This window comes from Apaloderma vittatum, unplaced genomic scaffold (assembly GCF_000703405.1).
Source record: "Apaloderma vittatum isolate BGI_N311 unplaced genomic scaffold, ASM70340v1 scaffold4525, whole genome shotgun sequence".
Taxonomy (NCBI): Eukaryota; Metazoa; Chordata; class Aves; order Trogoniformes; family Trogonidae; genus Apaloderma; species Apaloderma vittatum.
The window spans coordinates 32,628-57,367 of record NW_009717516.1 but is presented as its reverse complement, the minus strand read 5'-3'; the positions used below and the strand labels follow the sequence as shown (position 1 = coordinate 57,367).

General features: G+C 39.4%; 1 protein-coding gene across 1 annotated transcript in view; it reads right to left on the bottom strand.

Annotated features, from left to right (window-relative positions):
- Nucleotides 1-24,740, bottom strand: part of NBAS (neuroblastoma amplified sequence) — a gene marked incomplete at its 3' end in the record, with an annotated part of 67,145 nt that overhangs the window by 9,785 nt on the left and 32,620 nt on the right. Inside the window, exons 18-24 of the mRNA XM_009869912.1 lie at nucleotides 24,365-24,467; nucleotides 21,860-22,083; nucleotides 19,266-19,378; nucleotides 15,427-15,540; nucleotides 6,525-6,638; nucleotides 5,527-5,684; nucleotides 1,551-1,649 (exon numbers count right to left, since the gene is read on the bottom strand). Of these exons, the coding sequence (XP_009868214.1) occupies nucleotides 1,551-1,649; nucleotides 5,527-5,684; nucleotides 6,525-6,638; nucleotides 15,427-15,540; nucleotides 19,266-19,378; nucleotides 21,860-22,083; nucleotides 24,365-24,467 (925 nt within the window). The remainder of the gene's footprint in view (nucleotides 1-1,550; nucleotides 1,650-5,526; nucleotides 5,685-6,524; nucleotides 6,639-15,426; nucleotides 15,541-19,265; nucleotides 19,379-21,859; nucleotides 22,084-24,364; nucleotides 24,468-24,740) is intronic.

Here is a 24,740-nt window from a genome sequence, read left to right as displayed (position 1 = left end):
TTAACAAAAATTATATTTAGAGCATCAATTTGAAAAGGTATCAGTGAGAAAGACATTTGTCAACTCCTTGAGAAAAGGATGCTATAAGTTAATCAGGACTTAAGTGAAAAAAGGGAGTAAAAAGAAATGTTAAAAAATAAAATCTTGTAGTTTGCGTTTTCTTAGAAGAAACGGAAATTCTGTGCAAGACAATGAAGGTGAAGCATGAGCAATTAGCTGAAGCGGAATGGTGAGGATTGCAGTTATGGGATTCAGTCAAGTCAGAGAAACTGAGTTACAGAATATATTGCTTTTCTAACATTTCAGATGCCTATAACAAAGGAAGGGTTATACACTGACTAAATTCTTGGTTATGTTTCCTCCTGTGTCACTGCAAGAAAAGAAAAAACTTATAAAGCCCTATTAAGTCAACTGGGAGAGACCAGAAAGAGAGAATTAACAAATACACAGAATTCATTTCGTAAGTGCAACAGTCTGAAATGTGGCATGCCAAAAAAACAAAGGTAAAAAAAACCCCTCAATGCGGCAACATACAAACTTGCCAGATCAACTGTCTGCCTACTTCAGATTCTAAACAGACAATCAATCACAACTAAGGGGAAAAAATGAAAGATACATGAGAGAAAATAAGAGGGGATCATTTTCTGGATGTGAATCCCCGAGCATTATGAAAATTGCTTCAGAAAACCAAACTGAACTGACAGCGAAGTTAATTAGTGAGTTTACTCAACTCTGATAAACCTTTGAATAAGTTTCTGAATCATTTACATGCTTATATAATTGTTCTGTCACAACATACAGTTAATAGTACTATAGCACGTGAAAGGTGCTGTGTGACAAATTTGTTATATACATTAAAATATTGCAAACATGTGCATCCACACCCACATCAGAAGGTTCTGCAATTTTTTTAACATCTATTCAACAATCTTCCTCTCAGATTCATTTATCGACTTTCAGAAAATATAAAGTATTCATGCAAGTGAAACAGACCTGCTGTCCCTATTAATGATTCTAGCAGACAGTGTTTAGCTCTCTTCCTCTGAATAATATTTTCAGTGTTATTTTACTTTCCTGTCCATTTATTCTACATATATTCAAATAAGTATATGTACATACACATGTCTATCCCAAGTGTACAGTAAGTTTAATTGAAAACATTTTTTAATTAAATATGTAGCTTAGGTTTATTATCAAATGTTTTGCTTTGCACTTGCGAAAGATGAAAAATCAAACCAACATTAATGTATATTATTATTGTGTTAAGTTTTGTTGCACCTTCCTCTTCTGCCTCTGGGTTTATACTTTTTTCCTATGGTGCAGGAAACAAGACTGTTCAGAAATAAGTAACAAAATATCAGAACAGACTAAGTATAAATACATAAGCAAAACTTTGAACTTAAAACAATTTAACAATAGAAATCAGTAGATATCTTTATTTTGCCTTTTATCTAGTAAACAGGTAGATGTTGCTAAAAAAGCAGATTTAGCTCTTCAGCATCATGCAGAACCAAATCATTACGACTTTAAAAACTTTCTTTAATTCTTACCTCTGTATCCTTACTGATCAATGAAGAAGGTCCTGAGATATTTACATTCTCACTTCCTTCTGATGGAAGAAACTGGCAATTCACAGCCTGATAAAGAATCTATAAATACAAAATAAATATAAATTCTTACCAGTCAAACAATCAAATGTAAGAATTATGACTCATGGCAGAGGAATCTCAAGAAATTCTGAGGTAAAAGCTTCCATGACAGATAAAACAAGAGTGTGGGGGAAGACGGGCAGAACACCAAGTGTGTTTTACATCCTCTCACTGATATCGTCCCCAGACAGAACGGCTTTCCTTCCCCTCCCTGAGGGTGGTGAGGCACTGGCATAGGCTGCCCAGAGAAGCTGTGAATCACTCATCCCTGGTTCAAGGCCAGGCTGGATGGGGATTTGAGCAACCTGGGCTAGTGGGAGATGTCCCTGCCCATGGTGGGGAGTCAGAACCAGGTGATCTTTAAGGTCCCTTCCAACTCAAATCTTTCTATGATTCTCTGTGATTTTTGTGTAATATTTTTCACACAATATAACTATATTTTAATTGTATTAATTATATGCACCCTGCTGTAATATGTAGTCTAAAGAACTTCCAGCAAAAAAAAAAATCTAAATATAAATACCTGAAAATATACCTCAGAGGTGCTGGTCTAATCCACAGAGGTAAGAGTTACACAATATAATTTTATGAACAGAAAACAGCGCACAGAACTGACGAAGGTCGACAACATTTATTGCTGTCTTGTCGTTTAATATCATCTAGTTGGCATGACCTTCCGATAAAGATCTTTTGTATATATCTATCTACGTACAAAGCCAGAGTGCTTGGACAGGACATAGAGGACCATGTTCTGATTTTGGATGGAGTAGAGTTAATGTTCTTCCTAGTAGCTGATATAGCGCCTTGTTTTGTATTTAGTATGGAAATAATGTTGATAATACAGTGACAGTTTTAGTTGTTGCTAAGTAATGATTATACTAAATAAAGGATTTTTCGGATCTCATGCCCTGCCAGCGAGAAGGCCAGAGAGGCACAAGAAGCTGGGAGGGAGCACAGGCAGGCCAACTGACTCAAACTGGCCAAAGGAATATTCCATAGCACATAACATCATGACCACTACATAAACTGAGAGGGAGTTGGCCAGGGGTGGGACAACTGGTTGAGCATCAGTCAGAGGCTGGAGAGAAATTGGATTGTGCATCATTTGTCTTTCTTGGGTTTTTATTTCTCTTTCTTTTTCTTATCTTCTTCTTCATTATGATTATTACTATTATTATATTTTTATTTTTATTTCAACTACTAAAGTATTCTTATCCTGACTCACAATTTTACCTTTTTATCTATTCTCACCCCCATTTCACCAGGTCAGCGTGGGGAGTGGAGTAGGGAGGAGTGACCAAGCAGCTGTGTAGTGCTTAGCTGCTGTTTGGGGTTAAACCACGACAGAACTGAAAATGTTGTGCTTTGTTTACGGAGAAAGTACTTGCAGAAGAAACTGATTAAACATGCTTTTACCTATGACTTGAGTTTGACTTCTTTGGGCAAATACTAAATTAATCATCACTGCACTGGTATCACAAATGTTATTGCACTAATGAAGAAACCTGAGCAACAAATTCAGTCTAAAATTTTTGAGAATTGAGAAGACAGGAAATCTTCTCCATTGGAGAACTGGGCAACAGGGTATTAACTAGTGGCTGAGCAGCTGCTCTGCATTACAATTACAGAACATGAAGCCTTCAGAAGGCATGAGACAGCAATAAGAAGCAGTGAATTCATAGAACTGTTTACTTTGGAAAAGACATTTATGAAGTCCAGCTGTTAATCTAGCAATGCCAGGTCCATCACTAAACCATAGCCTTAAGTGCCTCATCTACAGCTTTTTTAATATCTCCAGGGATAGTGACTCAACCACTTCTCTGGACAGCCTGTTGTAATGCATGAAAAACCTTTCACTGAAGAAGTTTCTCCTAAATCTCAGCTGTCAATCTAAACCTCCCTTGGTGAAAGTTAAGGCCATTTCCTCTTGTCCTATTGCTTGTTACTTGATTGAACAGAGCAACTCTCATCTCTCTACAGCCTCCTTTAAGGTAGTTGTAGTGAGCAAGGTCTCCCCTCAGCTTCCTTTCGTCCAGATAAACAATTCCAGTTCTCTCAGCCGCTCCTTGCAAGACTTGTGCTCTGGACCCTTCACCAGCTTTATTGCCCTTCTTTGGATGAGCTCCACCACCTCAACGTTTTTCTTCTAGTGGAGCCCAAAACTGCACACAGGACTCAAGGTGTGGCCTCACCAGTGCCAAGTATAGGGGCACAATCACTTCCCTACTCCTGCTGGCCACACTATTTTTGATACAAGCCAGGCCTTCTTGGCCACCTGGGCACACTGCTGGCTCATGTTCAGCCGGCTGCCCACCAACACCCCCAGATCTTTCTCTCCCAGGCAGCTCTCCAGCCACTTCTCCCCAAGCCTGCAGCACTGCCGGAGGTTGTTGTGACCCAGGTACAGGACCCAGCACTTGGCCTTGTTGAATCTCATACAACCGGCCTTGGCCCATCGATCCAGTCTGTCCAGATCCCCCTGCAGAGCCTCCTCATCCTCCAGCAGATCAACAGTCCTGCTCAATTTGGTGTCATCTGCAAACTCATCAAGAGTGCACTCAATCCCCTCATCCAGATCACTGATAAAGATACTGAACAGAAATGGCCCCAGCACTGAGCCCTGGGGAACACCATTTGTGACCAGCTGCCAACTGGATTTAATTCCACTGATCACCACCACCACTCTTTGGACCTGGCTATCCAGATAGTCTAATTAATTCTGGTTTATGCATTGTCAAAAGTTTTTCTGACTTCTAATTCCAGGTATAAGTACATAAGGAAGGAAAAAAGCTTTTACTTCTATATTGTACAGGTATCAATTCTGCAAAGATTCCACTCATTAAAGCTCATCATTGCACCGATCTCCCTCAAATTTGAGTGTTTTCATGATGAAAAAGTAGTAAACAGCTTGCAGGAGCTAGACTTTATTTCAAATCCTTTGTAGCATTTCACTCTGTAATGTTATCCTGTTATTGAAGCAGCACAGACTGCCTTCATATGTTGCCTGTATCTCTCACACACATTGCTATACAAGCAATTTGGTAAAGAAAAAGGCTATGCATTTGCACCTGCCGTAATTAGACCGCCTATGTACTGTAGCTATTGCTCCCTTCTCCCTCGTTCTTCAAATACAGAATGCAAGCTCTCTAAGAAGTGTTTTATTACACAAAGATAAATCTATGAACATTGTGAACTCTAGACAACTAAGACAATTATGAACTCTGAAACAAGTAATAGGACATAGGCTAAGCCACAATTACACTGAACAGAAATTTAACATTTTGACAACCTAAATTACTGCACTGTGGTTTCAAATAAAAATTTCAAAAGGTTTGCTACGTCATCTTGTCATAACTTGTGGCATTTAAATACATACATAATATGATGAGCTGAACATTTAAGATGTGATTCTGTTAACAAGTCAGTCATTGCAGAGTTAATAAAGATAGCTCAGACATCAGGTCGGAGTAGTTATTAAAACCATTGCACAGGTGAAATCAGTGAGAAAATTTCATTTTACACTGGGTAGAGATCATAAAAATGGAAGAACAAAGGTTTAATAAACACTTATGTGGGCATTTAATGAAGTTGCATTACAAGGTGTAAACACTCAGAAAACACTGAAAAATATATTTAACTGCATGTGAAAATAAAATGTTAATATCAGGCAATAAATCAAGAAACTGGAAGTACTAAAGATGGACAATACAACTGCACTTCTAGCCGAGAAGCCAGTTCAACACAAAAATATTTATGGATAGGCTTTGTTTGTTGAATAACAAATATAAACTTGTTGCGGGGTGGAAGTTAAGAGAACAAACTTAGAAATGAGCAGTAAGCACTGAACCTGTGTGAAAGAAGTTTCAGAAACACCCACCTGGGTTTGCAATGAACTGCTCACTCCCAACAACGCCTCTATGGCACTTGGGGGACAGTGTGTCAGAGCAAAAGCCATTAGTTCCTGGCGCATACCCAAATCTTGGTAACCTTCCGATTGCCCAAGCTGGCTGCATACTTCCCAGCTTTTAGAATAACCTGCAGTGGAACACAGAACATACCCCTGACGTTGGTAAGCTTCACAAGTGGTAAGAGGATGCTGCATAACTCTTACTGGACGGGATAAAGAGGGCACATGGCATTCTTGCTGACACTTACATCCTCTGATAAAGGAAATATGAAGGCTCCTTAAAACAGAGATACAATTCAGCTTTAAAGTGACCACATACATAAAAGATTATAGGCATATGTAAGCCTACACCCTAAATATCTACATGTTGCAATAAGAAAATCATAATTAACTTCAGAACATGATATCGAACTTTTTACTTCAGTGGCCTTAAAAAAAAAAAACACAGTAAAATACATTACTTCACACATTCAAGAACGTCAATTCATCTCAGATTTTACCCCCTCAATATTAACGCAGAAGAGTAAAAGATATATAAATCCTATCCTCCTTATTATCTTGACACTCTGTATGTAATGTATATCCTCTCTGACATACACAAATTGCACAATTCGCACCAATATTCCAAGAGTTTTGATAGAAAAAGTAGAATCTAAAAGACCTGCACATTCCTAATAGCTGTAGTCACATATTTTTACCTGTTTGAGAGGGGTACAACACAGAAAGAATGAGAAATTGAGGTTCCCTAAGGTTACATGTCTAACAGTTCGGTAACTATCCTATTAAGTACAACATCTGCTGTACAAATCTTCCTTCCATGGAGATGTCAGTTGAACTCCTCAGAAAAAAGGTAACTTATTTTTGAATGAAATGGATCAAGCTGAAGTACCATATTTCACAGTAAGCCCATGTCAGAACTCCGATCTCCACCGCCATTACCCAAAGTAACCCCCATTTATTCACTTCACCTGTGGCCATAAGCTCCTGGCAATGCATACTAGCTGCTTTGTAGTCCTGGAAACTGAGAGCTTGTTCCACTAAAAGGATTAAAACTTGACCTTTTCTTTCCATCTGATCATCTCCTGTAAGAAAAATTCAACGATTTTGTTTAGTTAATTGGAATTAATGGTCAACTTAAGCTTTCTACTTTATTTCTTGTAAAAACTATATGTCAAAACCTGAAAAGTCAGTCTTGGAATTAAAGCAGAAATAAAATTATCTGGTTTTACTTGAAGGAAACAATAAAAACAGTTAAGTATGTTAAGAAACACTGGCATCATAGCTGCTTAAAAGAAATTAGATGACACATTAAGTCTAGGTAAAAAAAAAAAAAAAAGTTTTGAAAACTGTACTTACATCATGGCCAAGACAGATTTAAATTGATATTTAAGGTAAGTGACACATAAATCAATGTCCTGACACTGAAAGAAACTTCTGTGAACTGCAGTGGAAGAAGAATTTTGAAATTTTTAATTGTTTTCTTATAGTGCACAAAGCTCCACTTTAAAGACTCACTTCATAGAGCCCAGTACTTGATGAAATGTGGAATCACAGAATCCTTTCAAGGATAAACAGCCCCAGTTCTCTCAATCTCTCTTCACAGGAGAGATGTTCAAGCCCCTTAAATCATCCTCATAGCTCTCCATTGGACTCTCTCCAGTAGGTCCCTGTCTCTCTTGAACTGGGGAGCCCAAAATTGGACACAGTATTCCAGGTGTGGTCTCACCAGGGCACAGTAGAGGGGGAGGAGAACCTCCCTAGACCTGCTGGACACACTTTTCTCAATGCACCCCAGGATCCCATTGGCCCTCTTGGCCACAAGGGCACATTGCTGTCCCATGGACAACTTAATGTCCTCTAGGACTCCAAGGTCTTTCTCCATGGGGCTGCTTTCCAGCAGGACATCCCCTAATCTGTACTGGTGCCTGGTGTTATTCCTCCTCAGATGCAGGTCTCTACACTTGTCCTTATTGACCTTCATGAGGTTCACCTTTGCCCAGCTCTCCAGTCTGTCCAGATGTTGCTGGATAACAGCAATGCCTTCCTGTGTGTCAGCCATCCCTCTCAGTTTCATATCATCATAAATTGAGTGAGTAAAACTGAAACTTTTTAAATATCACGAATGCATCTTGGTCACGAGACCTCCTGGACAATGCTTCTTGCCCCAGTTACGCATCAAAAAGTAACACTTGAAATATTATTCACCTCTTCTGACTAAAGTTTCATCAAGAATTTCTGTAGAAAAATATCCTGAACTTAATTTTAATATGTTAGCATTCATGGATGAAAATCTAACCAGATAACTTATCTCCTTTTCAAAAGCAGTTATTGTCAATACAAATAACGTTTATACTTGTCACTCTTTATCAGTCATCTTTCCATTTTTAAGCTTTTTTTCCAATTTAGAGTGAACATGAGAATGAAACATACTTGTTTTACTGGCACCGGTTGGTCCAGTCTTGCGCTCAAAATCATGTATGTCCACACGCCATATGAAAAGGTGACTAAACATATACACTAAAAATAATCTCATGCTATTCATTTTAATGTAGGAAAAAAACATGGCAAGAAGCTAATAAAAACAAGTGGTTTTTTTCAAGGTAAGCTTCTTGCTCTTGTTTCGCTCCTATTATTAAAAAGCACTTTTTACACAGTCACTGCTGTTACAGTCATTTGAAAAGGGCACTGGTTTATGAAACTGCATTACTACAACTTGTGAAATGCAAATATTTCAGAAGGTTAAACAGATCTGGTTCTAAAAACCCATTTAAAGAGTACATGTTCTTAAATTGCATAGCTGTTATTTTTAACTCTGCTTTGCAGGTCTGTCACCACAGGCAAAGCAGAAGTATTTTTAAAATTTTCTCAAAGGAGAGATGAAGCAGTTGCACTAGAGTGACATTCAGGGAAGTGAAGTCACCCTAATTACTCAACTCAATCAAGATTCCCCTAATCCCGGCACATCAGGATGAATTCAGCTGGGAGAACAGGTTGGCTTCCCATCATTTTATCTTTCGGCCTCTTGCTCTATATACTGCCAACACACGATGTCGCAAATTAATCACATCCAAGGCTCTTCTGTTGAAAAATTTTGCCCTCTGGAACCTGGGAACTTCTCATCCAGGCAAAAGCAATTACAGATGACAAAGAGGTGCTTCTATCTACACAAGCTAAATGTGAATTATCATTTCTATAAGCAAGAGATTCGTACTTGCCACTCACCTTCTGATGCCCACTTCACCCTGACAGCTTTACTGCTTACAGAGAAATTTGACTGAAGTAGCAGACACACATAAAAGGTGAGAGAAATAATAAACTGCTCTCCCCCAGATTTCAGCTAGACAAAACTATCATTGCTATTTACTGCCACTCAAAAATCAGTGAGATCGGAGAGAAGAGAGAAGGAACGCTTGAAGCAAGGAACGGTGTTTCTTCAACTGTACTTGAGCAGTTATGTGCTGACAAGTCCCCATCCCCAATGTTTTAGCTGCTCAGTTTTGATGCAGCAGGATACAGCTCCACACGTTGTACAAAAGCACAAGCACAAAATATAAAGATCATTCTCCTTTCAGTCCATGGTTGTACTTGCTCATCTTACCTCCAATGTTCACTCATTTAAACTTCTATTACCTTGACACAGGCTGTTCTGCCACAGAACAACTGTCAGCTCTGACATGACATGTGAATCCCCTGCAATGCACAGCCCGAGCCCTTGCTCACGAGGCTTTCACTGCCTCAAAGCGCAGTCCCTGAAAACAGTACCCACAGCAGTACAGACACATCATCTTGTTCTATTCAAACATGAAAAAATTCACTGCTCCAGCTATGTGACACCTCATTTGAAGGTATTTTTAATTAAAAAAAAATCTAATAAAAGTGAGGGTTTTGATTCAAAACTGTTCCCCTTGCCACTTTGACAGACATGCAAGATTTAAAATCACAAGGATTCAATGAGAAAAACTACTACAATATAACGTTATTATACTACATAGTAATTCTGCCTTAAGTCTTAACCTTAGTGTCCAACACTCAGACTCAAGCAAATCAAGTTCAGAAGCTAGAAAGGGTATCTCAGTTTTTGTTTCCTATTCATTATCTGTGACAGCTTGTGTGTTGAGAAGGACCTGGAGCTGTTGGTCAACAACTGTCTGAACACGAGCCAGCAGTGTGCCCAGGGGGCCAAGAAGGCCAACAGCATCTCAGCCTTTACCAGAAACTGTGTGGCCAGCAGGAGTAGGGAAGAGAGAGATTTTTACGCCTGTAGTTTGCACTGATGAGGCCACATCTCGAGTACTGTGTTCGGTTTTGGGCTTCTCACTACAAAGACATTGAGGAACTAGAGCCTGTCCAGAGAAGGGCAACGCAGCTGGTGAAGGGTCCAGAGCACAAGTCCTGCATGGAGCAGCTGAGAGAACTGGGGTTGTTTAGCCTGGAGAAAAGGAGGATGAGGGGAGACCTTCTTGCTCTCTACAACTGCCTGAAAGGAGGTTACAGAGAAAGTGTAGTGTCCTACATCTGGGCAGGAACAACCCCAGGTTCCAGTATAGGTTGAGGAACAACCTGTTAGAGAGCAGTGTAGGGGAAAGGGATCTGGGGATCCTGGTGCACAGCAGGATTACCATGAGCCAGCAATGTGCCCTCGTGGCCAAGAAGGCCAATGGCATCCTGGGGTGTATTAGAAGGGGAGTGGTTAGTAGGTCACGAGAGGTTCTCATTCCTCTCTACTCTGCACTGGTGAGACCACATCTGGAATATTGTGTCCAGTTCTGGGCCCCTCAATTTAAGAAGGAATAAGGAGCTGCTGGAAAGAGTCCAGCCTAGAGCAACCAAGATGATGAAGGGAGTGGAGCATCTCCATTATGAGGAAACACTGAGGGACCTGGGTCTCTTTAGTTTGGAGAAGAGGAGACTAAGGGGTGACCTTATCAGTATTTATAAATATATAAAGGGGGAGTGTCACAAGGATGGAGCCAGGCTCTTCTCGGTGGCAAACAATGATAGGACAAGGGGTAATGGAATCAAGCTGGAACATAAAAGGTTCCACTTAAACTTGAGAAGAAACTTCTTTTCAGTGAGGGTGACGGAGCACGGGCACAGGCTGCCCAGGGAGGTTGTGGAGCCTCCTTCTCTGGAGACATTCAAAACCCACCCAGACGCGTTCCTGTGTAACATCATCTAAATGTTCCTCCTCTGGCAGGGGGAATTGGACTAGATGATCTTTTGAGGTCCCCTCCAATCCCCAGCAAACTGTGATACTTGTATAATTGTTTTCAGTGCTGCTCTCTAAACAAACTGTTTCAGAGAACACAGGTCCCAAATCACATCCCATGACCATGTGCACTTTACCCTTTCACATACAGCAAATGTGGTTTTTTAGATATGAAATTGAAATATATGTGCTCGTAGTACTTTATAGGCTATATATTCCATATACTATAACACGATACATACATATACGTATACAATTTATATATGTATGGATAGACGTAGCAAGCACGTCTTTCACATTCAGTAATCATATGGGGTGGAGTGGCAGGGGAGCAAAGAGGGAAATGCTGATAAAACACAAGAAAGAACTCTAGAGGTAGATGCACATGGTGGATCAGTAACAATTTGAGCACGTACAAGCAGTAACGGTAAGTATGTTCCAAAACACAAAATCAGAACTTTTTTCACACCTAAGGTGGCTCATAAATCAGGATAATTGTGCAAGTAGTGAAAACCAATTAGGGACGAAAAACAATTCTTTCTTCCAGCAGCACTTTATCTAATTCTTCATTAAGCAAGTCCATAAAGTTCAATCCCTAGATTCTTATTCAATATCCCGACTCATCCCAATATATCTCCATAAAGCCATTCCCTTTCATCACAAGCTGTTAGAAATCAAGTTACGCTTTCCCAGTAGTTTTAAACCTGTTAAGAAAGACTACCTGTGCTGAAACTGCAAGGAAGGTTATTTCTTTTCCAATATCCTGTTTAAAAGATAAAAATCTTTAAATCTGTATGTTCGATCTGCCCTTTGGTTACAAACTTATTTTGTAGAATAATATTAGCATTTTTCACCATTCTTATGGCTACCAAGTCCTGAATAACTCTTCAACAAATTAATAATTGATTTGAACTCAATAATTTAAATTAAGAGTCGACAGATACGGAAAAAAAACATTTCTACATGTCATGCCTTCATTTTATTTCTTTTAATGCCTACTATTAAACTTTACAAGACTCTTCACCTACAGGCCATGATTAAGGCTATGCCAGCATTCCACTTAAAATCTCTTTTTAAAGATACTATTAACCTAGCTATTAAAATCACATGTCATTTTAAATTCAGTGTAAGGTTACCTATTCCACCATCAGTACATAAGGTGGTAATTGAGGACTAAAGAGTAAAGCTCTACAGACTTTGTCTAATTTGTTTGAAAAATATTGTAGTTGCATGCATGATTTAAACAGCAACGTCAATCACGTTTCCTTTGTTTGCTTTTGGATACTTTCCTGGATACTTGGCAATGCAATGGAATATCAGACATAAAACTCTGCAGTAGCAGCAGTATTCTGTTTATAGCTTTCAAGTCCAGAAAAACTTAAAGATGAAAGTAGTACTGAGTTTCTTAAAACAAAAGAAAACTGTTTTCCACAGCCTATCTCCTACAACAAATAAGTTTAGATAAAATACACAACTACAGTTCTCTCATATTGAATTGGTACCTTGCTTATAAATGAATAGTCTGTACAGAAAATAGTGTTTCTGTATAAATAATTCAACTAGTCATTCCTCAGGGACAGTGCAATGTCTTTTAATCACAGAAGCTTAAAACTACCTTTTAAAACAAAGAAATAATAAAAAAAAAAAACACAAAAAAAAAAATACCCACATCTCCCACAAAGTCACTACTGGAGATGTTCTCTTGCTATTTTTTCCTTTCAAATACGTGTTATTTGATAACCAATAGCTAACTTTCAAAGTGTCTGAGTTATTGAGCATAAGAGACAAGAAAATCAAGTGTCAAAATACTGTGTCCCTTACCTGGATTAATTCCCGAAATACACTTTTACTACTAAAATTCCATACTTAGCACAGAAAAAACCATTAGCACTATTCCCAAGGTTAACCATTAGAAGCCAGAGAGACCAACACTTAGAATAAACAAGTAATTTGCAGTGTAAGTAGTAGTTTTTAAATCATTCACCTGCTCTAAAAAATTAACCACCTTGCACACTCCTCCTGGATTTCTCCAATCCAGTTAACACATGGAAATGAAAAATCGGGAGGCCATTTCATCACCTGTCTCTAAGTATCTCTATTAAATTTCTCCTTTCATTGGTGTCTCTGTAAGTGGCACTGTGATTATAATATTTTCTGTGTGACCTACTCGAGGTGATCCTGCCTTGGCAAGGGGGTTGACTAGATGATCTTTCGATGTCCATTCCAACCCCAAACATTCTGTGTGATTCTGTGATTATAACACCAGCACACATATAACACAGACATTACTGTATCCGTGAGTTCTATATGAATTCCCTAAAGTTCTGTACCTATGGTAAATCCACCCTTCTGGACACGAGAGCCACAGGTTTGCTCTCAGTTCAAAAGGTACATCTCAGGGACTGTACATGCTGCTCTACAACTAGGGCACAAAATAATTTGTGGGTTTAGGCTTCATGGAATCACTGTCGATTTTGCGTTTCCTTTTCCCACACAAAGAGAAACATTCAGATTCAAAAAGAAGTCAACAGCATTAGCCTAAAGAACCCAGAATATTAAGAGAAACTGACAGATTTCAACTTGATGTGGGAGGAAGCAGAAGAGAAGGAAAGAGCTGTACAGCAATCTTGCCTTACGAACCAATAATGGAAGTATTTTTTTCCAATAGTCTTGCGAGCAAAGAAAAATAGGTCCGTAAGGACTATCATTCCAATTTTTCTACAGAAAGGAGATTCCACTCAAAATGAACAAATTCATAGATTGGATCCAGCTATCTAACATGGTACCACCCCCTGTACTCACTATCAGTCATGTAGCAGCACTACATAAGAGCAGTGAGCTTATCGGAGTCGTAACGACATTTCCAATAACTTCTTTCCTTAGGACTTCAGCATCTCAGGAGGTCAACAGCCTAACTTCTGTATCACCGTTCATAACCTCACCCAAACCCCTTGAACATCTCCCTCTCTACATATAATACTGGGTAAAAACTGTCAATAGCAACCTTCCTGGAAATAAAGAAAAAATTCTTAAGTGATTTAACAAACAGAGAGATAAAGAGACTAGCCAGGAGTATCAGCAACAAACCTGGAATGCACTGATTTTATAACCACACTGCATGAACCATGAAATATTTTATATAACAGTATCAGATTGGCAGTTGACTTTACTTTTCAAAAATCAAAAGGTCTGCCAGATGCTCTAGGCAGGCTATCTAAAAAAATAAAAGTCTAATATCAGGATTCAGTTCTTGAAAATGCTCCACTCCTCAGATTAATACCCAAGCTAACACATTATTTTAGTGCACAAAGGAGACAGACTTTTGTCTATGCTTCACATAGCAGCTAAAGGTTATGTATTGTGACCTTCTCTCCCTCGTAAGTTAAATGTGACTATTGTTAAATCATATTAACTGAGTGCACCCTCAGTAAGTTTGCCGACGACACCAAGCTGTGTGGTGCCATGGACGCACTTGAGGGAAGAGATGCCATCCAGAGGGACCTTGACAGGCTTGAGCAATGAGCCAGTGCAAACTGCATGAGCTTCAACAAGTCAAAATGCAAGGTCCTGCACCTGGGCCGGGCTAATCCCAGGCACAAATACAAACTGGGCACAGAGTGGGTTGAAAGTAGCCCTGAAGAGATAGACGAAGCTCAACATGAGCCGGCAGTGTGCTCATGCAGCCCAGGAGGCCAATCGCTTCCTGGGATGGATCAAGAGAAGCGTGGTCAGCAGGTCAAGGGTGATTCTCCCCCTTTACTCTGCTCTTGTGAGACCCCACCTCGAATACTGTGTCCAGTTCTGGTGTCCCCACCATAAGAGGGACGTGGATCTGTTGGAGCATGTTCAGAGGAGGACCACAAAGATGATCCAGGGGCTGGAGCACCTCTGCTACGAGGACGGGCTGCAGGAGCTGGGATTGTTCAGTCTTGAAAAGAGAAGACTTCGGGGGGACCTAATAGCTGCCTTCCAATACCTGAAGGGAATCTACAGGAAGGCTGGGGAGGGACTTTTTACACGAGTGTCCACTGACAGGACAAGGGGAAATGGGTTTAAGTTGAAGGAGAATAGATTTAGATTAGATCTTAGGAAGAAATTCTTCAGTATGAGAGCGGCAAGACTTCGGAATAAATTGCCCAGAGATGCTGTGGCTGCCCCCTCCCTGGAGGTGTTCAAGGCCAAGTTGGACGGAGCCTTGAGTAGCCTGATCTAGTTGAGAGGCGTCCCTGCCCATGACAGGGAGGTTGGACTAGATGATCTCTAAGGTCCCTTCCAGCCTAGGCCATTCTATGATTCTATGATGCCATTCTATGACAGAGATGATAAGATTTACTGTAATTTTAGGACTACCAATTAACACCAAGGCAAAATATTCTCAGTCACAACTCCTCCTGAAATGCACTTTTATTCAAAATTCAGATTAAACAAGGTTGGTTTTATTCTGGTATTAGTGGAAGGTCAGAGCAGTTGGCAATATCAGCTGTTTTAAAATAAAATATTTCACTCACGTAAAATATTTGATTACTTCCCAATGACTGCTCCTCTAGGCGACTTTTAAGTGATAGCCTTGAAAACACATTCTAATGATCAACTTGAATGTCCTAAAGCATAACGCAAATGCACGTTGAATTGCAAGTCAGCGTCTTATTAACAGAGCTTACCTGCCACCCTTAGCAAATTTGCAAGTCCCAGGAGCTTAGCAGACTGTTTGTAGTTTGTTGGCATCTGAGCAAGACAGTCCTTGATAAGACTAAGTCGATCCGAACATAAACGCACTGTTGAGAGAAGAGCCAGTGTTAGAGACCGTGCAAATGCACCCTCCACTGCTGTCGTTCTGGTTAAACAAGGCAGGCACAGACACTGTGAGGGAGTGTAAGAACGCAAACGCAATGTGAAAAGTAGCCAAAGTTACCTGCATGCAGATCCTCAATTATACCTATAAACAAGAAGTTAAAATAACACTAAAATCCAGCCCTGATCATTAGCAAGTCAGGGAGGAAGAAGAGGGAGACTGACCTGAGAATGAAAGCTTCTTTTTTCTTTTCTTTTTATTAATTTTTTTTCAAGATTTCAGTCTCAATGTTTTCAAATTTATATGACTAATCATATGCCTTCACACATTTTTTTTTAACATAATTTCTTCAGTATTCTCAGAAAGACTGCTAAAAGAGATATTAACTTTCTTTCAGAATGTTGTACATAACTAATATTTCATGCTACATTTTAAGGTGGACAGGATACATCACACACCGAATGAAGTCACAGGTAAAATCTTCAGGCTTTTTTCAATTTACATAAGTATTTTCTGGGGAAGTGGAGGGATAGCCTGCAAATCACCAGTTAGTCTCAATCATAACCTGAGAAGCTTATAATTAGTACTGTGCTTCAGAAAAGATTTTACCAAGAATTAAACAATTACCTTAATTGTATAATTTAATATTGTGAACCAATTTCAGTGCCCTTTTTAGCTAGTTAGTAGGAGGCTAACTTGAGGCTGCTGCTTTAAACAGCTAACATTTTCATAGCATGCAAGTTCTCAGAACACAGAGGAACAGCATGCAGATCTTCCACTTAACACTCGGTAAGACATTAATGTCTGCATGGGGGATAAACTCTGCAGTAGCAGATCGGGCTTAAAAAAAATTATGATATTAGGCCTCTCAGTAAGAGGAAAGAAGTACTTGCATAGAAAACTCTATTAATAAAGTTCTGGAAATCAAATTAGACTAAAATGGATTAGGAATGGAGGAATAGGAAAAAGGTTACACCTGGTTCCATTTTTAATATTCCATCACACACATATATTAGTATACAGCAGTAAAATGCTTTCATTCACTGACTGCATCAGCAAGATTTTTTTAAAACATCTAACTGAAAGTAATTTGAAATAATAGCATGGGTCAAACACTTCCATTAAAGATGCTTTATGCTAAGAGTCTCCAAACCAGATTTTATTAAAAAACATCACAAATTTTAACTGCTTAGTTTGCTAAAAATACAAGTAGGGGGAAGCTCTACAGAAAACTAAACATAAAAGTACAAATAAAATTCTATTGCTAATTCTTACTGTGGGAAGAGCTGATATTTAATGCTATTTTAATGATATTCTATCAAAGCAACTGACCATTTAAAGGCCTTCATTAAAACTTAAGAACATAATCTTATTTTTATTACATTAATTTGATTTACATGAAAGATACAGAATAAAAGTCAGGATCATTAATGAAATTACAGGCATGATTTCACATGCTCTAATTAATCTAGATCAATTGTATTACGCATACTGTTAATGTAACATTATTTTGCCACTTATTTTAAATGATACCTTCATGTCCACACAAAAATAGATGAAGAAAATGGGTGTAACTTTCCCACAGGCTAACCACACTGACAAAAAGTAATTCTGCTCTAGAAGCCAACAGTGCAATATTGCAAGATCTAGAAACCAGACTTATCCTCAGTCCAGAAATGGTTTCTGAACATAACGTAGGGAGCATCAGCTCACTCTGAAAGAATACTTTAAAAAAGAGCATACAAAAATAAAGTAACAACAGCCACTAAGAACATCCACGTCATTTTCCGCAGAGTCACAAGTGCTTTCCACAGATCCCAGTATCTCTCTGGACAATGCCAGAAGTAAAACATTCCCATTAGCACGTTCCACTGGCACTCAGTGCTCCTCTCAGCCAGTTCTCGCAGGGTGCTTTCGGTGTCGGTGTTCCGGCCATCTCGCACAGCTGCACACACACACACCACACACTCAGCTCCACGGACAGCCAAGCAGATGACCTCTCCCGTATTTCAGTATAAAAAGTGGGGGTTTGTTCATTAAGTGTATTGGGTTTTGACGGTAACATTTTGGTAGCTGGGAGCTACGGGAGTGCCTTTGTATGAGAAGCTGCTAGAAGCTTCCCCCGTGTCACCCAACAGAGCCAATGTCGGCCGGCTCCAAGACAGACTCACAATGGCCAAGGCTGAGCTCATCAGCAACAGGGGTAGCGCCTCTGGGATCATGTATTTTAGAAGTGAGGGGAAAGAAACTGCAGTGGAACAGCAGCCAGAAGAGAGAGCAGTGAAAATATGTGAGCAACAACTCTGCACACAGCAGGTGCTCCAGGTGCTGGAGCAGAGATTCCCCACGGTGAGGCAGGCTGTGCCCCTGCAGTCAATGGACATCCACAGGGGAAGCAAATATCCACCTGAGGCCCGTGGGTTCCACTCTGGAGGCACCCAAAGGAGACTGTGACCCCAAGGAAAGCCCATGCTGCAGCAGACTCCTGGCAGGACCTGTGGGGAGAGCAGCTCACGCTGGAGCAGGTTTTCTGGCAGGACTTGTGACCCCGTGGGGAACCCAGGCTGGAGCAGCCTGTTCCTGAAGGACTGTACCCCACAGAAAGGACTCACACTGGGGTAGTTGGTGCAGAATGGTAGCCCATGGGAAGGACTCAGATTGGAGAAGTTCACGGAGAACTGTCTCCTGTAGGAGAGACCCCACACTGGAGCAAGGGAAGAGTGTGAGGAGCCCACCCCCTGAGGAGGAAGGAGCAGCAGATGACATGTGCTGAACTGATCACAACCTCCATTCCCCACTCATCTCGTTGTGCTGCTGCAGGGGTGGAGTTCAAGGAAATCAGGAGTGAAGGCTGGGAAGAAGGGATGGTGGGAAAAGATTTAGATTTAGTTTTTATTTCTTGTTATTATATTCTGATTTTCCCCAAGCGAAGTTCTACCCATAACGGTAATTGCTGAGCATTTCCCTGTCCTCATCTTGACTCACAAGCCATTCATTTTACTTTCTTTCCCCTGTCCAGCTGAGGAGGAGACAGAGAGCAGCTTTGGTGGGAACCTGATGTGCAGCCAGCATCAATGCACTCCACAAAGCAATAAAATTCATTAGTTTGACATAATCTATAAGCAAAGAATATACTGAAATATATTCCATTTTCCCCTTTATCTCACTGTCCACAATCATCCCTTCTTTCCAACTTCTGTCCACAAGTTTCCATACCACTGAAGTCAGAGCTCCAAAACAAATCTGAAGTTTTAAGTCATCAGAAAAAAATACCTTGGAAAGTTCACTTCCAGCACAGCAAAGAGATGAAAACTGCCTGCAGATGAAGTACTTCTCTCCCACCCAATATTTTAAAGCTCATCAGCACATGAGCAAGCACAGATAAGTCTGCAAATAGTAGGTGAGCTGGAACTATTTCTGCTGAAGTCACCCAGAGCTTCAGATACTCAGTACTCTAATTACTAAAGAGTTCTGCTATCTAGCAGTTCCCAAACATATACTCCATATGCAGACAACTTTGTGACCCGACATCAACTGAAAAATGTTTTTTAAAAAATCATTTTTTGATATGTGTGTATAAGTTGTTCTGAGGCAGGGAAGGGATCCTTTAGTTTACTTACGCAACATTTACGTAATAGTAAACTGCTTGTCATGCATATTTATGGCCAATATTCAAGTAATCATAAAAAGAATAAAAACATGCAGTACCTTGTAGTGGTAATATTTTCACACCAAATTCTTCAAGGTAGCCAAGAGCACGAATGAGATCTAGCTCCTCCTGAATAGCACTCGGACAGTCTACAATAAGTTGTAGACAGCACCTAATTAGGAAGGAAACAGATTTTTCTAAGAGCTGTTCAATAAATTCAAAGTAAAATTTGCAAAAAAGTTCACCTGAGTAAAACAAAAAAAAACCACCCAAAACCACTCCACCACAGAAAACAAAATACCAAACTAGTAATCATAAAAACAAAACAAAAACAACAGTGCTTATGAAATGTCAGAAGACCCACTAGTCCTGTAACACACATTTTAAATGTTTGGCACTATATGTCTGTTACAGCTGGCTAAACTTTTTAATAAAATTCTATTCTTGGATTTCCACAATGTTCTTCAGCCAGTTGTGATAACAACATCACCCTCAGGCGTGTCAACCACAACACTTGTAAAACCATAGAACTGTCAGAGTTGGAAGGGACCTTAGAGATCATCTAGTTCCAACCCCCCCACCATGGGCAGGGACATCTCCCACTAGACCGTGTTGCCCAGAGCCCCATCCAGCCTGGCCTTAAAAACTTCCAGGGATGGGGCTTCCACCATCAATCTGGGCAACCTGTGCCAGTGTCTCACCACCCTCATGGGGAAGAACTTCTACCTAACATCCAATCTGAATCGATCCATCTCCAGCTTTAATCCATTCCCTCTAGTCCTGTCACTACTCGACATCCTAACAAGCCCCTCACCAGCTTTCTTGTAGCCCCCTTGAGATACTGGAAGGCCACAATAAGGTCTCCTCAGAGCCTTCTTTTCTGCAGACTAAATAACTCTCTCAATCTGTCTTCACAGGAGAGGTGCTCCAGCCCTCTGATCATCCTCGTGGTCCTTCTCCGGACACACTCCAGCACGTCCAGATCTTTCTTGTGCTGGGGGCTCCAGAACTGGATGCAGGACTCCAGGTGGGGTCTCACGAGAGTGGAGTAGAGGGGGAGAATCACCTCCCTCAACCTGTTGGCCACGCACCTCTTGATGCAGCCCAGGACACGATTGGCTTTCTGGGCTTAGTGACACAGCTTAGTGTCACCTGCAATCTTGCTGAGGGTGCACTCAATCCCACTGTCTATATCATTGATAAGTAGAGACTCCTGAGGGACGTCCCTCGTCACTGATCTGGACATCAAGCTGTTGACCCTTTGGATGCAACCATCCAACCGATTTCTCATGCACTGAACAGTCAATCCATCAAACCTCTATCTCTCTAAATTGGAGAGAAGGATGTTTTGAGGGACTGTGTCAAAGGCCTTACAGAAGTCCAGACAGAGGACATGCATGTCTCTTCTCTTGCCCACTGATGTAGTCATTCCATCACAGAAGGTCATCAGGTTGCTCAGGTAAGACTTGCCCTCGGTGAAGCCGTGCTGGCTGTACCGCATCACCTCCCTGACCTCCATGGCTCATAGTAGAGCTACTAGAAGGATCTGTTCCATGACTTTCCCGGACACGGAGGTGAAGCTACATGATGCTACACTGTATTAAAGTGCCACATGTAACGGCAAAGGACTGGACCGCTGACCAAATAGGTCTCTTTTGCTCCTGCTGCTCCAAAAATCAAGCTATTCACCTGTGAAAACCAACCAATCTCTTGGCCTCCTAGCTTAGCCCAGAGGAGGGCTTCTCTCTTACACACACTGGACCTGCCATCACTACAGCATCCTCTCCCCGTAACAGTAAGTTGACAAGAGAGAGAGATTTTAACTGTGGCAACTGTATGCATACAGATAAAATCCAGCTGTAATTTTGATAACAGTCTATACATCTGCTTCATTATGATCACAGTTTTGCACAGCATATCTAGTAGCCCTGATGTCCAGTTCATTTTTAAATAATAATAATACATTGTATTCATACAAAAAGTTATACAATTAAAAATAAATATAAATTTAAAAAATACAAAACCAAAAAAAATACCACACACTCATTCCTCTTGGGCCTTTTAGCCCTCCACAAGTATTTACTTAGAGTGCTTTTAAGTAGCAATGACAATCAATAGACTGTGTTTTCAATCAAAGGGTATAAATAGAGGTAGTCTTCTATAATTAATACTGTTACTGGGAAAGACCAAAGTAAGAAAAGCAATTAAAGAATCATCAAAATGCTATCTTCCATTGTGATAGTAACTAGACACAACAACTGCGGTTCAGTGCCACAATATGGAAAAGGTTCAAATGACACACACGCAAACCTTCCTATCTACAAGGACTTGCACGATTCTATTTCTTCAACCTGAGTTCTTTAACCGATCATTCCAGCAATCAGGAACAACAATAATGTAAACACACACCCAGGGCAAGGTGGGGGGTTCAGGGAGGTGGGGGAATAGAGAAAAAAAACATCTCCTCAAAAAAGAAAAAAAAAATAAACAAAAAATCTTATAGAAGCCAAAGGCATTGTTTCCATTTACCACGTGATTTTACACAAAGAGGAATAAACCCACATAAGATTCACTCCCTCTTACAGCAAAAACAAAAGTCAAGTTTCAATTAAAGAGAAATATATCTTTATATATATGATAATTGTAAATATACCTCGCCAAATCCATACAGCTATCAGTCAAACTCGTTGAAGAATTGAAATATTCTCTGCCAGCAGCCAAAACTAGTTCAATACTTCTGGCATAGCTGACACGGTACTGGGGCTTTCCTTTTGATGAGCTTGGTAAATCCACTGACCAGGTACTGCAATGCATCATTTGCCCAGCCAGGTGGATGTTGTCTATACTGCTTGAGCAGAGAAGACTTTCTGTGAATATCTGAAAGCAAGAACAATAATTTAATAATCTGCAGCAGTTTTAAGTAAATTTATCTTACAGAATGAACATCTTTTGTTCAAAAGATCTTTGAAGTAAAAAAAAATACTTTTGGTCCAAGTAAAAAATGTAGCATCTACCAAGGAGCGTATTTCCAAAATTTATTTAAATAAAGCTAAAACTAACCAGTAACTAGTTTTTTCTATTTCCTGCAAAAAAAAAAAAAACTTATTAACTGCCTTTTTACAGTATGACTTAGAGATTAAAAATTATTTATACCTGCATTCTAAATTGTTAATAGGATGTAAGAATATGAAAAGGCAGTTCAAGATTAATAACTTAAAACAAACACCATATGAGAAGAGATTCTGTATCCCTGAAGAAACTAAACATATTTAAAACTAAAAAAAAATCTTACATGCTCATTTCTAATCAACATTATCTTCAAAGAACGCATCTTAATATAACGTTGCATCTGTCACAAAATACTTAACTTATTTACAGACCCAAGTTATGAATGCTTTAAGACACTTAAAATAATCTCAGTTCCTGACAAAAGTAAACTGTGGGTCTTTAAGCACAGTCACTATTGTCCTAATGGAAAGCAACATACGCATTCAACCGTTTCAAAAGATGTCACAGCTGCAACAACATGGGCTTTACTAAAGGTTTTAAATTTCATAAGAAATTAAACACAACCAGTGAATCACAGAAGAGCCCAGGTTGGGCTCTCAAAAGATCATCTGGTGCAACCTTTCATGAGAAAGGGGGCGCAGATGAGATGATGTAGCAGCCTGTCCAAATCACATCTTGAAATTAAAGTAGTATTTCACCAGGAAGAACCTCTTCAAATCATCTCATGTTCTGTAAAGTGCTGTTCTGTTTAGCTCAAACCAGGACAGAACACAGTTCAGCACTTCTTAAAAAACATAACACAATTGGATCATCTTCCTTTTCACAATATATTAATCCTCAAGGAACAGTGAAAGATGCAAAGTATGACGGCTAATCCCACTTCCTTAAAGATCACAATCATACAATCTACCTCTCTCAAAAAGGTATGGACACAAAGTCCTTCTTTAAGAGGACAGGATTCACTTTAGCATCACGCTAAAGAAGATTCCAATACAAACCTCACACGTGATTGCAAATCCTTACTGCCTCATCAACTGCTCAGTTTTGAAGCTAGCGAAGTGTAACTGCATATGACAGCACTACATTTCAAAGCTTTTTCAGCATTCCTTGATCCTTTTTCCAAAATGCTTGTTTTGTGCTTTTTATTTAATCATATGGTACAGAGATTAAAAGATAATTTAGTATTAATTACAAATTTACAATAAGATCAGAGTAAAGCAAATGCTGTTATTTTCAGAGTGCTCTAGTATAATGCTTTCAAATGCACTTAAAATTCCAAGTACTTAAAGCCTTATCCTATCACAAAAATACGAACATTAAGTCCTCTATGAATGTTCTCTTTGAGCAACTTCAGATCATGCCATTACAGAGAAAGTCTTTTTTATGTGTAGGTTGAATAGCAAGGCTCTTTCCTTTCCATTTTTTTTTCCAATTTGATTTCAAAACTTCTCTCAAGAGCTAATCAGATTGGCAGACATAAGCAATTACATCTGCAAACCATAATAAACCACTCCTCCTTAAACTTTTAACAGCAATTATAGAAGACGCAGTACTGCTTCTGTAAACTGCAGTATACTGAAGTGAAAACTTAAACAATACATGCAAATTCTACATCACTGTAATAGCTGTCCTTTGCAAATATTAATGACACAGTTTGGGTGTTTATGTACATGCAGGAGGGGGTTTCCTTCAAGGAAATTAGATTTCTTACTTCATTATTTCACTTCAACTGCAGACAATAGAAAATCCATAATCCTATAATGATCTCAGATCCTATAATGATCTCGGATAATACTATCAAATAGAACTTTTAAAATGTTTTTAAAATGCTTGGCTGAACACTTAGCTAAAAGATTATTTATTTTAATCAGTTGTAAATGTTTATTATTAAACATGTGCATATAATTATGACGTTTAAATAAAGCTGAATTTCAGTAAAAGATACACAAGATATATATTAGAGGAGAATTTTTTATTATATGAATTAACACAAAAAGTTTCTAAGTGGAATGGAAATACCACAGAACAGCCACTAGAAAACCAAATAACCTAACACCTGAAAATATATTTACGTTTGTGAGCAATAATATGAAATCAGAATTTGTAGTTTACTTGGGAACATAAATCAGTAAGAAAACACAAAACTCACCTCATAGCAAGTATCTGCATGCAAGCATGTATATACTTTCTGCTGCATGTCTAACATATCCTGGAGCAATTCCTTCCACTGTGTCTCACTGACTGATGGTTGCCTACAAACATTTTTAAAATTAAATATTCTCTTCCTCAACAATTTTAAAGAAAAGTAGTAGATAACACTTTTAACCAAAGGACTTTTAACCAAAAGTGATTTAAAGACAGAACGTTTTTAATATTCATTAACATGGGACACATGTACACGAAGTGTTTTTTCCTGTTTGTTTTCTGTAGGACAAGACAGGGATTTAAGCAATTCTTATCAAGATCACTTCAATAAGTTTTGATAACTTCCAAGATAACTTCCAATAGTGTATCAGAAAGCTGGA